Genomic DNA, 12,361 nt, shown 5'->3' on the forward strand with positions numbered 1-12,361 from the left:
TAAGTTCAGACAGATGTTTAATGTTCAGTGGTATTCTGTAGACAGGACAGATCATGTTACATTCACCCTGCATGAAGTTGACTTTATATCACTGCTGTTAGAAGATTTCAGCGTTTCTATCTTGCAAGGCAATCACCCAACAGTCACAGCAACACCAAAATTCCTCTTATCAGTGGCAGTCCTGATTTCTAAAACCCAATCATGCATGTGTGAGAACTGACTGACTGTGAACCACATAATGAAGAGTGTGGCGCTAACAGAAGGCTGAAACTAATCATCATTGGTTCACGAGAAGCTCCAGTAGGTGTTAATGATGTTTTTGTTGCTCTACTGTGCAGGGGAATGAACTAAAAGCAGTTCATGTAAGTAAAAAAAAAAAAAAACACCAAAAGCTTCAATTCAGTGAAATATCTTGTCATTATCTGATGGAGTACATCAGATGTAAACAGTTACAGTGTAATGGTCTCTCTTTCATAAACTGATCTGAGTGCTGGAAAATGCAGATCAATACAGATTTGAAAAGGCTTCACATCATAAAAAACCCATACATGCTTCAGTTTTACTTCAATCAAGGCAAATAAAAGACAATAAATCATTCAAAAACTCAGAAACAGCTTCAAATACTGTGTATTCACTCAAACCTTGCTTTAATCAGTTTCAAACATCTCACTTTATTTGCCAGCTGTGTCTCAAGAAGGATTTTAAGGGGAAGACTAAAGGAACTGAAATTGGCAGTGACTTGTGGTCAATAAATAATAAAAAAGGTGCCTTTTTAAAACCTGGAAGCACAAGAATGTGGAAAAGATGACGGGCAAAAATCCAGACACTAAATTGGATGAAGGGATTTGAGTGGACTGTGTTTTATTATCCTACAAGTATGAATATTCCTAAACCTAGTGAGATGTGTTTTTGGGCTCGTTCTGGTCTGATATGTCAGAGTTTACCTGCTCATCTTTTGCTTTCCTGAGTTGTTAAATACAAAATAAAAGAAACAGTTTGCTTTCTGTACATAGGTTTTGACCTAATAGTGAATTTTATCAAACTTCTTCAGTCTGTTTTCTGTGGCAGGAGTGTGCACAAGACAAGAGCTGTGAAATGCAGTCAGGAAATCAGAGACTTTGGTTGTTTTTATGTGGATTTGATCCATTTCATCTGTTTTGTTTCATGCTGTTGCAGGTTGGATTATGTGACTCTTTATTGGTAGTGTGAGTAAAGAAAAGAATAAAAATTCAGGGGTTTTTGTATTTCACACAACCGCGTATTACGCCTCCAACAGTCCGTTTCAGGAAGCAAACCTCAGGGTCCTCTTTGTTTCAGGCAGATCCACCTTTTAGTGTTTAGAGTTCATTTAAGTTTGGTTTGCTTCATGTTAGTGCAGTTCAGATTAGTTCCTCTGCTGCCTTGTAGGCAGATAAGAGGCAGAAACAGTACGAAACCGCCTGTGTTCCCGTCTGCTCCTTCAGACTATCCTCCACTGCATCACGCTCATATCCTTCCCTCCAGTCGACACCAGGTAGCTGTCGTCGTGCAGGAAGCTCACGTTAGTCACGTGGCTGCTGTGACCACCGTAAACATGGCTGGGAGCCTTAAAGGAGCACAAAATCAAATGAAATCCACATTTAACTTAAGTTGAATCTTTTTTTCTAACTCACTGTGATTTTTGTTTTGTGTTGACACAGTCTTACCCTGAACTGAGAGCAGGGGTATGAGAATAAATGAACCTTCCCAAAGTCATCTCCTGTCACCAGCAGGCTCTTACTGCTGGACCTGCAGGCGGCGTTGATGTCTGTACCATCTGAGCCGTCAGGCCACAAACCTGAGGAGGAGAGGAGGCATAGCTATAATGAGTGTACTGAAATACACACCTGGAGACGAAGAGGGATGAATGTGACACATACCAAAGACGTGAAAGCTCAGAGTGCAGGTGTGGGTGGCCCACTCGATGTCTCTAGTGGTCTCCACACTGACCACCTGTTTACACACTGATGGGATCCCTGGGAATATACACAAAAACAATCACTGAATGCACATGTTATGAGCCACTTTGGACAAAAGAATCAGCTCAAATAAGGGGGGTGGGGTGACAGATGGGGCCTGGGTGGCAAGCATAGGGGTGGGGCTTGGGGCCTCACTTGAAATAGAATTGGCCACCCCCTGGTCTCACACTATAGTTGGCAATTTGCCTTGCAGAGGCGGAGCTTATGATGAAAATTCATGGGCTGTGCTGCAACAGGCTGCTAGCAGCTTTCTATGTGGCACATTTACTTTTGCTAGTTTCTTTAAACCATGATGTTGAACACATATCTTCTTTCTGAGCCCTACACATTCACAGTAATTATTATCTTCCACATCTGAAACAACACCTAACTCCATACAGTTCACAGTATAACCTACAGAGCATTCACAAAGTATTCAGCCCCCCTTCACCTTTTTTTTCAATTTTTTAATGTTGCAGCCTGATGCTATGATAGTGAAAAATCTTTTTTACTCTCATTAATCTACAGTCAGTACCCCATTATGACAAAGTGAAAACAAAATTTTAGAAATTTGGGTAGTTTATGAAAAATAAAAAACATATTGACATAAATATTCAGACCCTTTGCCAAAAAACTCCTGAAATTTAGCTCAGGTTCCTCCCATTTCTTTTTATCTTTGGTGAGATGTTTCCCCACCTTGATTAGAATCGACAGGACTGTTGTAAGACACAGATCTGAAGAAAACTATAAAGTTTCTCCTGCACTGAAGGTTCCCAAGATTAAAGTTGCCTTCATTATTCCTAAATGGAAAAAGTTTGGCATAACTCTTCCAAGAGCTGGTCCTCCAGCCAAACTGAGCAATCAGGGGAGAAAGGCCTTTGTAAGAGAGGTGACCAAGAACCTGATGGTTACTCTGACTGAGCTTCAGAGATCCATGTGTGGAGATGGGACAAAGATCCAGAAGGACAACCATCACTGCAGCCCTCCACTGACCTGGGCTTTACAGCAGAGTGGATAGATGGAAACACTTCCTCAGTGCAAAGTTTGAATACCAAAGTCAATGTGATATACTGGTTCATGGCACCTTATTGATTTAATTGCTGCTAGCTTACCTGTGTCATCTCCACCTGGAGTTTATTCTAGCCTGACTAAAAAATACATAAATACATCACATGTGATGCATTTGGCTGCATCAGCTTTGAAAACTTTCTGTTTATTAATCTAACCCTTTCAGAGCCACCTTAGCTCTTGTCATCATCCATCCTTTTCTCTACCCTACATTATCATCTAGATTTCGTTGGAGTAGTGATTAACTGTTTCAAGGCACCACAGGCATAGACGGACCTCCTGACCAAGCGCACTGATTGGACAGTAGTAGAATATCATTGTTGGAAGATGTCAAAGGAGAGACAGGGAGAGAGGGAACCTCTGAAAGAGAGATGGGAGCTGTGAGGGTAAACGCCATTCAAACACAAGTGCTTGAGCCGCTCCCTTGTGATTACAACCTGCATGATCTATTTACTGTCACTGCACAACGGTCCTGGTGGCCCTTAAAGCAGCCCACCCACCTGTAGTTCTCTACAGTTGCCACTCTGGGTCTGGCTTCTGACATAAACTCATGAAAACTCACAGTGACTTTGCCACAGCTTTCATTATTAATTTTGGATGGTTTTCCTAATATAAATACTAATAGCTGTCATAAACCAGTAAAAATGACTAATACTGAGAGAGGATGACTGTTTATGTGTACTTACAGTAGAGTATCTCATAGTCCCCTGAATTTGATACGAGGTACTGGGAGTCCACTGACCAGTCCAGATGAGTGATGAAACTAGAGTGACCCTGAGGAATGACACAAAAAGACTAAATTAGATTGTTTTATAAGACATATCTAGCAACAATCCTGCACAAAGTCAAGCAGTGTCTAATTTCAAGCACCACAAATAATCCTTAAATATTAATAGGATTAAATCCAGCCGCCCTTAATCATTTTGTTTACATAATCACAGCCCTGATGATTCAGTCTGTTGTCATTTATGATTTCACGGCTTCTCTGTCGACACAGTGAGGACAGTTTGTACAGCGCTGATCCCAAATATAAATGCTATGGAGGGAACTAAATATAAAGATGATGCATGGAGGAACCAAAAATAAAAGGAGCCACGCATGTGGGGGGATTATAAATACAGGTGCTCACCGAGCACTTCCCCACTCGGCTGTACTTCCTCCCGTTTTCTGCCACAGCGTAGATATAGATGTAGTTGTCATGGGAACCAATAGCCAGGAAGTTGCCATCTAAAAAAAAGGAAAAATGATTGACTGTAAAATAACAGACAATGATGTTTGAAGATTTCTAATGTACACTGTACTGACAACCTCAACTCAAGGGTCATCGTCTGACCTTGTGTATATAATCCTTTATATTTGCTGTTAACATGGTTTTAAAATGGAAAAGGAAACATTAGAATTTCACTCTGCATACCTGGGCCAAAGCTCATGACAGACAGCTGTTCATTCCCGTCTGTGTGAACTGTGACGAGATCTTTAGAGTCAGTGTCCAACACCAGCCACCTGCACCACAATGACAGACTGATCAATTATCTGCTGTTTTAACATTTTAAATCAGTCTAAATATATTCCAGAGATTTTTCCTTTACAGCCAAATAAACACTTGTTTCTGATAAGGAGGGCCTACCTGCCAGTTTGAGTTCCTATTGCAACCACAGCTCCAGTGGGGTGGAAGCCGGCTGATTGGGCAGCATCCTGCAAGAAACAGGGAAAACACATTAAAACTATAAAAGTTTTCTCCTCCTTGCATTTTTACCATTTAATTGATTTTTATACATCAGTCATGGGAAATTTAATTTGGCTTCATCCCCTTTAACACGACTGGCTTAATTCAACAGAGCTCCAGCCATTTGCTGCTAGTAGTCTCACAATTAGTGAAAGGGGGATCACCTGAGTGCAATGAATGTGTCTCAAGTGATTGTAGTATAAAGACACCTGTGTCTGGAAGGTCCAGTCAATGGTTCATCAGTATTCCTGGCTACCATTACACCATGAAGACAAAAGAACACTCTAAACAACTCAGAGAAAAGTATATTGAAAGTTTAAGTCCAAGTTTAAGTTCCATGGTACTGAACATCCCCTGAAGTTCAGTTAAATCCATCATCGAGAAATGGAAGGAATTTGGAACATGTGTAAATCTGCCTAGATCAGACCGTCTTCTTAACTGAGTGATCATGCAAGAAGAAGACTAGTGAGTGAGGCCACCAAAATGCCTATGACTACTCTGAAGGAGTTACCAGCTTCAGCAGCTGAGATGGGAGAGACTCTGCATAACAACAACTGTTGCCCGGATTTGTCACCAGTCAAAGCTGTATGTGAGAGTGGCAAAGAGAAAATCATTGTTGAAGAAAACTCATTAAATCTCAACTAGTTTTTACCAAAAGGCATGAGGGAGACTCTGTCGTCTTTAGACAAGTTGCAGTGTTCGGCAGATCCCAAACACTGCACATGGTTTAAAGACAACAAGGCGAATGTTCTGGAGTGGCTGAGTCAAAGCCCAGACCTAAATAGAGAAAATGAAGCTGGACTTGAAAAGGGCTGTTCAGACCTGATCCCTCTGCAACCTGACAGAGCTTGAGCAGTTTTGCAACGAAGAATGGAGTAAAATTACAGTGTCCAGATGTGCAAGCCTGATTGAGACCTATCCACACAGACTCAGTGCTTGGATTGCAGCCAAAGGTGCACCTACTAAATACTGACACCAAGGGGTTGATCTGTAAAAAGAGCTGAAATTCCCATCACTATGAGGAAGGGTAGACATATATCAGGGTTTAATGTGCCAAACTGTTTCAAAATATCCTGAACAAAACTGGCCTGCTTCATTAAATGTTATAATATGAGAAAGGGTTCTTTATTTCAATGAAGAAAGAAAAAGAAATCTGCAGCTGAATTCATGCAAAACTGAATTAATGAACATTATATTATATATATTTATATATATGTTTATATATTTCTACATGCTCAGTTGTGCACTTAAGTTTCTAAATGTGAGCCAACAGCTGTATCAGAAAGATATCAGAGGCGATGCCCTGTTTTGTGTAGTGTAATTCCCATGACTGACCCCAGAGGGCGATGTGACCCAACTTACCTCCATGCTCTTGGTCCAAATGAGCTGATGGGAGCTGGAGTCCCACAGGCAGACCTGCCTGTCATGGCCGCAGGTGAGGAACTGAGGCTTCCAGGGGTGAACAGCCAGACCCCACAGCTCATCAGTGTGACCCTGCGGAGGGAGAAAGTCATTTTTTTTTCTCTTACAACATCACAGCTGTTTAAACATGACCTAAAATCATTCTGACGCACCAACAACTTCAGGGCACAACTGGAGTACAGTGATTAAAGGATTAAAAGTAATGTCATCCGCAGCTATTCTGATGATACGTTACATTTTTTGGGGACAAATATTTACCGTTATCAGTCGTTCTAATGGAGGACTTCTGAGGATTTCGGGTATTTGTATGAGCTGCTCTCAAATTAAAGAGCAGCCTCCGTATCCACGAGATATTCTCAATCACTTAACATTTTCAAATTACAAGTGAAGACCCATCTCTTTTCATTTTTCACCTTGAATTCAAGCTGGCATTGAGTGTGTGTATTCTTTTTATTTGACCAACTTCATTAACTACTAAACTATGTCTGGTCTCTACTTACAAGCTCCACATAGCTTCTGGGGGTCCTTTTTTTAAAATGAGTTTATAATGAATTATCATGATGGATTGTATTGTATTTTTGATGGTTTTGTGAATAAACTGATTGATTATTCATTTCTTAATGTGCTTTATAAATACATTTGACTTGACTACACTGAAGACTTTGGAGTTGTGACCTTACTGTTGGCTAAAATCAGAACTTCAACTCAACTTTTTACATCATTTCTGATGTTTAAAGGTACAATATTTATGAATTTTTACTGAATGTCTACTTATATTTATACATTTAACAGAAAAAAAAAACAAAAATGTGAAAGAAAACTCCTGGCTAGCTTAAAAGCTAACAACTGCCAGTAACTGCAACGGAACACTGCCTGATCAACAGGAGACTACTGAATGCTACCTATTGAGGTAGCATGGGGTGGCGTGTACGAACGCAGCAGCCCGGCGCTCCATTACTCGCAGCAAAACAACGGCCTACATTTACACCAGAACTGACAGCATGCCCACGAAGTTTAGATCTTTCCTGATGGAGATTATCCAGAGAACCAGGCGAGACTGACAGGAGGAGGACATGGAACAGCACAACACCTACAGCCAGTGGGGAGGAAGTAGCGATGACATTGTGCGAGAAGGTGGAAGCGGGGCAAACAAGCCAGGCTGCAGGCTAGGCTTAAAGCAGCCCCACACAAACCTGCCATATTGAGCATCTTTCTCCTGGATGCCCGCTCCCTCACAAGCAGGATGGATGACGTGAGGCAGCGGATTTCTACCCACCGCTTGGACCACTGTGTTTGCTTCTACAGAGGAGACTGCCAAACATAATTTCGTTGCATTATTACAATGCAATGACAATAAACGACTATCTATTTAAGAAAAAGGCTACTCCTTTGTTACATGTATCCCTTAGAATCCATCTTTTTTTTTACCTCAAAATATTAATTTGAGATGAATCTTATTTCTTTATTTCATACAGAAATGAGTTGCATATCAGAAAAAACTGTCCCTACATCTAAGCTAATTGCTACACAATAGCAGCAGCCATTGCTATCGGCTTCCAGTAAAACTAAACCCCGCCCTTAGATACCGCCATGTTCTCCTTAAATGACGCTGATTGGTCCAAATAGTATTCAGTTTGGCACAAATGTTGTGGACTGAAGCTTTTCAAGATGGGGTCTGATGACAGACCGGCAAATCTATGTGCTTTTAATATTATAACATTGTGGACCCACTAGATATTTCCAGGTAGAGACGCGCTGCTCAGCTCTGAGCAGCTGAACAACACGAAAACAAATTTGAAATGCACCATGGCTTATATCTTGTTTCGAAATCAGGACTCCTTCCAAAAAACTATTTCCTCAGGTGTAATTACTGAGCAGTGTTTTCTTCCTTTCGTTTCATGGACGAATTTGAGGGAGAAAAGCTGTTAAAAGTGACCTCCCTAAAATCACTGTGAGGGATCTCAGAATGCTTTGCTTTTTGCACTGCAAACCACAGAGACATCTTTTTACAACTTTTCTCTCCCATAATAGCTGTGTTTGAGGACTATTTGGTACAGTTTGGTATGGTAAACCCCAAAATCATTTGTTTCCACAGACACACTTTCTCATGCCTCACAGCATTGTCTCATTGCCTCTACACTTCCTAGTCACTGGCAATCTCCTGAATGGTCTGGTATGGTATTGAGCTGACATCACTGATTATGAATATTGTCCTGATAATATTCTTCTTTCAAACTTAAAGGTGGTGGGCTCCGTGGACTCCAGGCTGTAAACCAGCCTGGTGTAAATAAATGGCTTTTTAACAAGTGGACACTTGCTTTATTGCTATTTTTTGCACCTCCGCATTGGCTTCATTTTTCAGTCTACCAATCATGTTTTGACATTGTTTTTATTTAGAGCCCCCTGGTGGAAGGAATTACATTTACATTACATTCTACCTGTGTTATGGGCAGGAACTCTCCATCCAAACTGCCCTGCAAAACAAAGTGCTTGGTGGTCCCGATGAGCACGCTCTCCCCTCTGCCCTCTGCTATAGTACGGATTGGACCAAATAACTCTGGCACCTGTTGAGGAAATGCAATAACCAGATCTGGAATCAGACATGTGCTAGACTAAACATCAGCTCGTGCTTTGCTGTATAAAGCTGTCTACTTAGAGCAAGTGAGACATGACTGATGCATAACTCCTATGACTAAAAATATCCATGAATCTCATTTAAGGTGCAAACCCGTCTCATGCTCTGTAATATTTATGATTGGGTGCAGCATTCAGAATGCAAAGTACAGGGCCTTGGGCTACTGAGCAATTTCAAGTTAATGTAGGCAACTTAGAGCTACTTCAAAAGAAGGAGCTGGATATACAGCTTAACACTTTATCAAAATACATCAGAAATATGTTTGCATTATCAAAGTGCTGCACCAAATGTTCTTCTGGTTAAAATGTTCATGGCAATGTGATTTTTCATGACTTTTCCTCACCTCCACTGTTTGTATCTGCTGGTAGCTGCTGTCCCAGGACACCAGCCTGCGGTCCTTCCCTCCAGACACCAGCGTGCCACTTCTCAGCATGCACAGAGTGAAGATGCTGCCCTCGTGAGCTCCTGGGATGACGTGGCTGATGCGATTAGTGCCTGCGTGACAGAGGTGGGATGAGAAGGTTCAGCTGGAGAAGGTCCAACATAAAGGTCGGCTGCTTGCAGAGGACAGATTAACAGACAGACGGACAGGTGGATAACAAGAGAATAAAAGGAGGTATACTTCAGGGATTGCTGGAATAAACAAACATGCCTTTTCCCCACACCAGGATGTTCCCACTTGAGTCTCCCGTGATGGTGTCTCCATTTTCTGCAAAAGTCACACACAACACGAACTTGGGTTTCTCCTGCTTCTGCAAGAGACACAAAAACACATATATATTATTTCTCTGTTAAATGATTAATGATTGTCTATTTATGTGACTGCTCAAGAAAAAAGTAATTGTGTCAAACTTGAGTGCTCTACCGTGAGAGAGAAAGTAGCTGTCTTACCTCGAACAGGCCTTGCTTTTTGACCAGTGTTCCTTTCTCCAAGCTCCAGAAGTAAAGATGAGACTTCCCACAGGTCACAATGATGTTGCTGTCTGTTGGGTGAAAGTCTGCTGCAAACACGGACTCATTGGAGCACTGAAACCAAATATACAAACAAATTTAAGCTTTTACTATTTAAGAAGGATGTTCCATAAATTCTGAAGCATACCTTAACCTCAGCCAGTCTGTCTTCCCTCTGCCAGTCCCACACAGAGAGGACATGATCATTAGAGTCATCTACGGCACACAGAGTGTTCCCTCCATTCTGATGCACAGAAAAAGATACTTTATGTACAGTGCTGCTCTGATTTTGTTTATTTCTTTGCATATTTTTATCATACTTAACTGTTTCAGATCATCTAACAAATTTTTATATTAGACAAAGATAACCCATCTAATGACAAAAAAGCTGTGTTTTAATGATGATTTCATTAAACAAGGGAAAAAGCCACCCAAAAGTATCTGGCCCTATGTAAATAAGTAATCCACCCCTATTCCACTAGCCCCACTCAGGCCTGATTACTGCCACACCTGTTGAAACAAGAAATCTCTTAATAATACCTGTCTGACTTCTGACCACTCTGGTTTGCTGGAGTCCCAAAGCCATTCAAAGGCTCTGGGACTCCAGCAAACCAGAATGAGAGCCACTATCCACAAATGAGGAAAACTTGCAACAGTGGTGAACCTTCTCAGGAGTGGCCAGCCTACCAAAATCACTCCAAGAGCACATCAGTGACTTGTCCAAGAGGTCACAAAAGAACCCAGAACAACATCTAAAGATCAGCAGGCCTCACATGACTCAGTAAAGGTTAGTGTTCATGTTTCAACAACAAGAAAGAGACTGGGCAAAAATTGCATCCATGAGAGAATTCCAAGGCCAAAACCACTGCTGACTAAAAAGAACACTAAGGCTCCCACAGACTCTTGGGGAAATATTCTGTGGACTGACGAGACAAAAGTTGAACTGTTTGGAAGATGTGCGTCCCATTACAGCTGGCGTAAAACTAACACAGCATTTCATAAAAAGAATATCATATCAACAGTCCACCATGGTGGTGATAGTGTGATGGTCTGGGGCTGCTTTGCTGCTTCAGGACCTGGACCACTTGCCTTAACTGATGGAACCATGAATTCAGCTCTCTACCAGAAAATCCTGAAGACGAACGTCCAGCCTTCAGGTTACAACCTCAGGCTCAAGAGCATTTGGATTATGCAGCAGGACATTGATTGGAAACACACCAGTAAGTCCACCTATGAATGGCTCAAAGAAAAAACAAAATGAAAGTTTTGGAGTAGCCAAATCAAAGTCTGGACTTAAACCTGATTGAGGTGCTGTGACATGACCTTAAACAGGCCATTCATGCTGGAAAACTCTCCAATGTGGCTGAATTAAAACAATTCTGCAAAGAAGAGTGTGTGAAAGACACATAGCAAGTTATCACAAACACCTGCTTGAAGTTACTGCCACCAAGGGTGGAACGACCAGTGATTAGGTTTAGTGGGCAATGGCTTTCTCACATAAGGCCAGGTAGGTTTGATGGCTTTTTTCCTATAATGAATGAAATCATCATTTAAAAAAGAACAATCAGAAACAGTTTAAACACTTAAGTGGTGGTGGTGTTTCCTTACCGACTTGGAAAAAGCCAAGCAGACCAAGGCTCGATCAAAGAACCCGGAGCCCAGCACGTGAAGGGTGTTGAGGCTGACAGAGTCCCAAACACGGACATGAGGAGCCAGCTGCTGCCAGAAAAATAACCAACAAACACGAAGAACAGGAGAAGCAGTGATAAACGGTGTGTTTTAAGCAGGATAGTCTGACAGTATTGCTTAGATTCAAATCCCTAAATGGGAGACCTCACTCACTTTCCCATCTGCAGAGGTGCCTGCCACCTGCCCAGTTGCTATGGTGATTTTATCAGGATGGACAGCCAGACTGGTTTAAGAGAACATGTAGAAACAGACATGAAAGAAGTTCAAGGCTTTTCAACATCAGAGCTTGAATAAAGATGAGCAACATGAAAGGTCTCATTTGGTGAGTAGGATTTTTTAAATCTATGAATAAGATTTACACATTAGCAAACACATGTATGCAAATGTGTCTGTGATCATATTTGCGGAAATGAAACAGCTTAGGATAAACTCACAGGCTTTATAAAGCTCTAACACCTTTTTTTTCCCCAAAAGAAAGTGTTTGCAATGGATGACTTCATCTTTTATGTATTTTTTTCACTAATGATTTGAACTTTTATTTACCTCAGTGTGGTAAAATAATCATGACAAGTTTGTTCAAGGTTATCCTAATTGCAATGCTCACCTTACCACTCTCACGCATTTATAATTCTGCACAAAAACACACAAGCACACATACGCTATATGTACAAAAGTATTTGGACACACTTGTTAATCATTGAATAGGGGTGTTTCAATCAGACCTGTTGCAACAGGTGTATAAAATCTAGTACCTGGCTATGCAGTCTCCATTCGCAAACATTTGTGACAAAAATGTGTCGTTCTGAAGACCTCAGTGACGTCAAGCATGGTATTGTGATGGATGCCATCTTTGCAATAAGACAAATTGTGAAATTTCATCCCTGCTGGATATTC

At 41.2% G+C, this 12,361-nt stretch overlaps 1 protein-coding gene across 6 annotated transcripts in view; it reads right to left on the reverse strand.

Moving 5' to 3' along the window:
• eml1 (EMAP like 1) overlaps positions 1-12,361 on the reverse strand; it is an 84,119-nt gene continuing 71,758 nt past the window's right edge. For 5 of the 6 annotated variants that reach the window (XM_041812130.1, XM_041812132.1, XM_041812131.1 and 2 more), the window contains 15 exons: positions 11,621-11,690; positions 11,387-11,497; positions 9,927-10,022; positions 9,719-9,853; positions 9,480-9,579; positions 9,171-9,322; positions 8,631-8,756; positions 6,133-6,264; positions 4,672-4,739; positions 4,459-4,547; positions 4,174-4,271; positions 3,731-3,818; positions 1,899-1,994; positions 1,686-1,816; positions 1-1,585 (listed from right to left, as the gene is read on the reverse strand). In XM_041812130.1, the coding sequence (XP_041668064.1) occupies positions 1,460-1,585; positions 1,686-1,816; positions 1,899-1,994; positions 3,731-3,818; positions 4,174-4,271; positions 4,459-4,547; positions 4,672-4,739; positions 6,133-6,264; positions 8,631-8,756; positions 9,171-9,322; positions 9,480-9,579; positions 9,719-9,853; positions 9,927-10,022; positions 11,387-11,497; positions 11,621-11,690 (1,618 nt within the window). In that variant the 3' untranslated portion in view covers positions 1-1,459. The remainder of the gene's footprint in view (positions 1,586-1,685; positions 1,817-1,898; positions 1,995-3,730; positions 3,819-4,173; positions 4,272-4,458; positions 4,548-4,671; positions 4,740-6,132; positions 6,265-8,630; positions 8,757-9,170; positions 9,323-9,479; positions 9,580-9,718; positions 9,854-9,926; positions 10,023-11,386; positions 11,498-11,620; positions 11,691-12,361) is intronic. The other variant, XM_041812128.1, reaches the window with a different exon arrangement.

The sequence above is a fragment of the Cheilinus undulatus genome, linkage group 18 (genome assembly GCF_018320785.1).
Source record: "Cheilinus undulatus linkage group 18, ASM1832078v1, whole genome shotgun sequence".
In the NCBI taxonomy this organism is placed as follows: domain Eukaryota; kingdom Metazoa; phylum Chordata; class Actinopteri; order Labriformes; family Labridae; genus Cheilinus; species Cheilinus undulatus.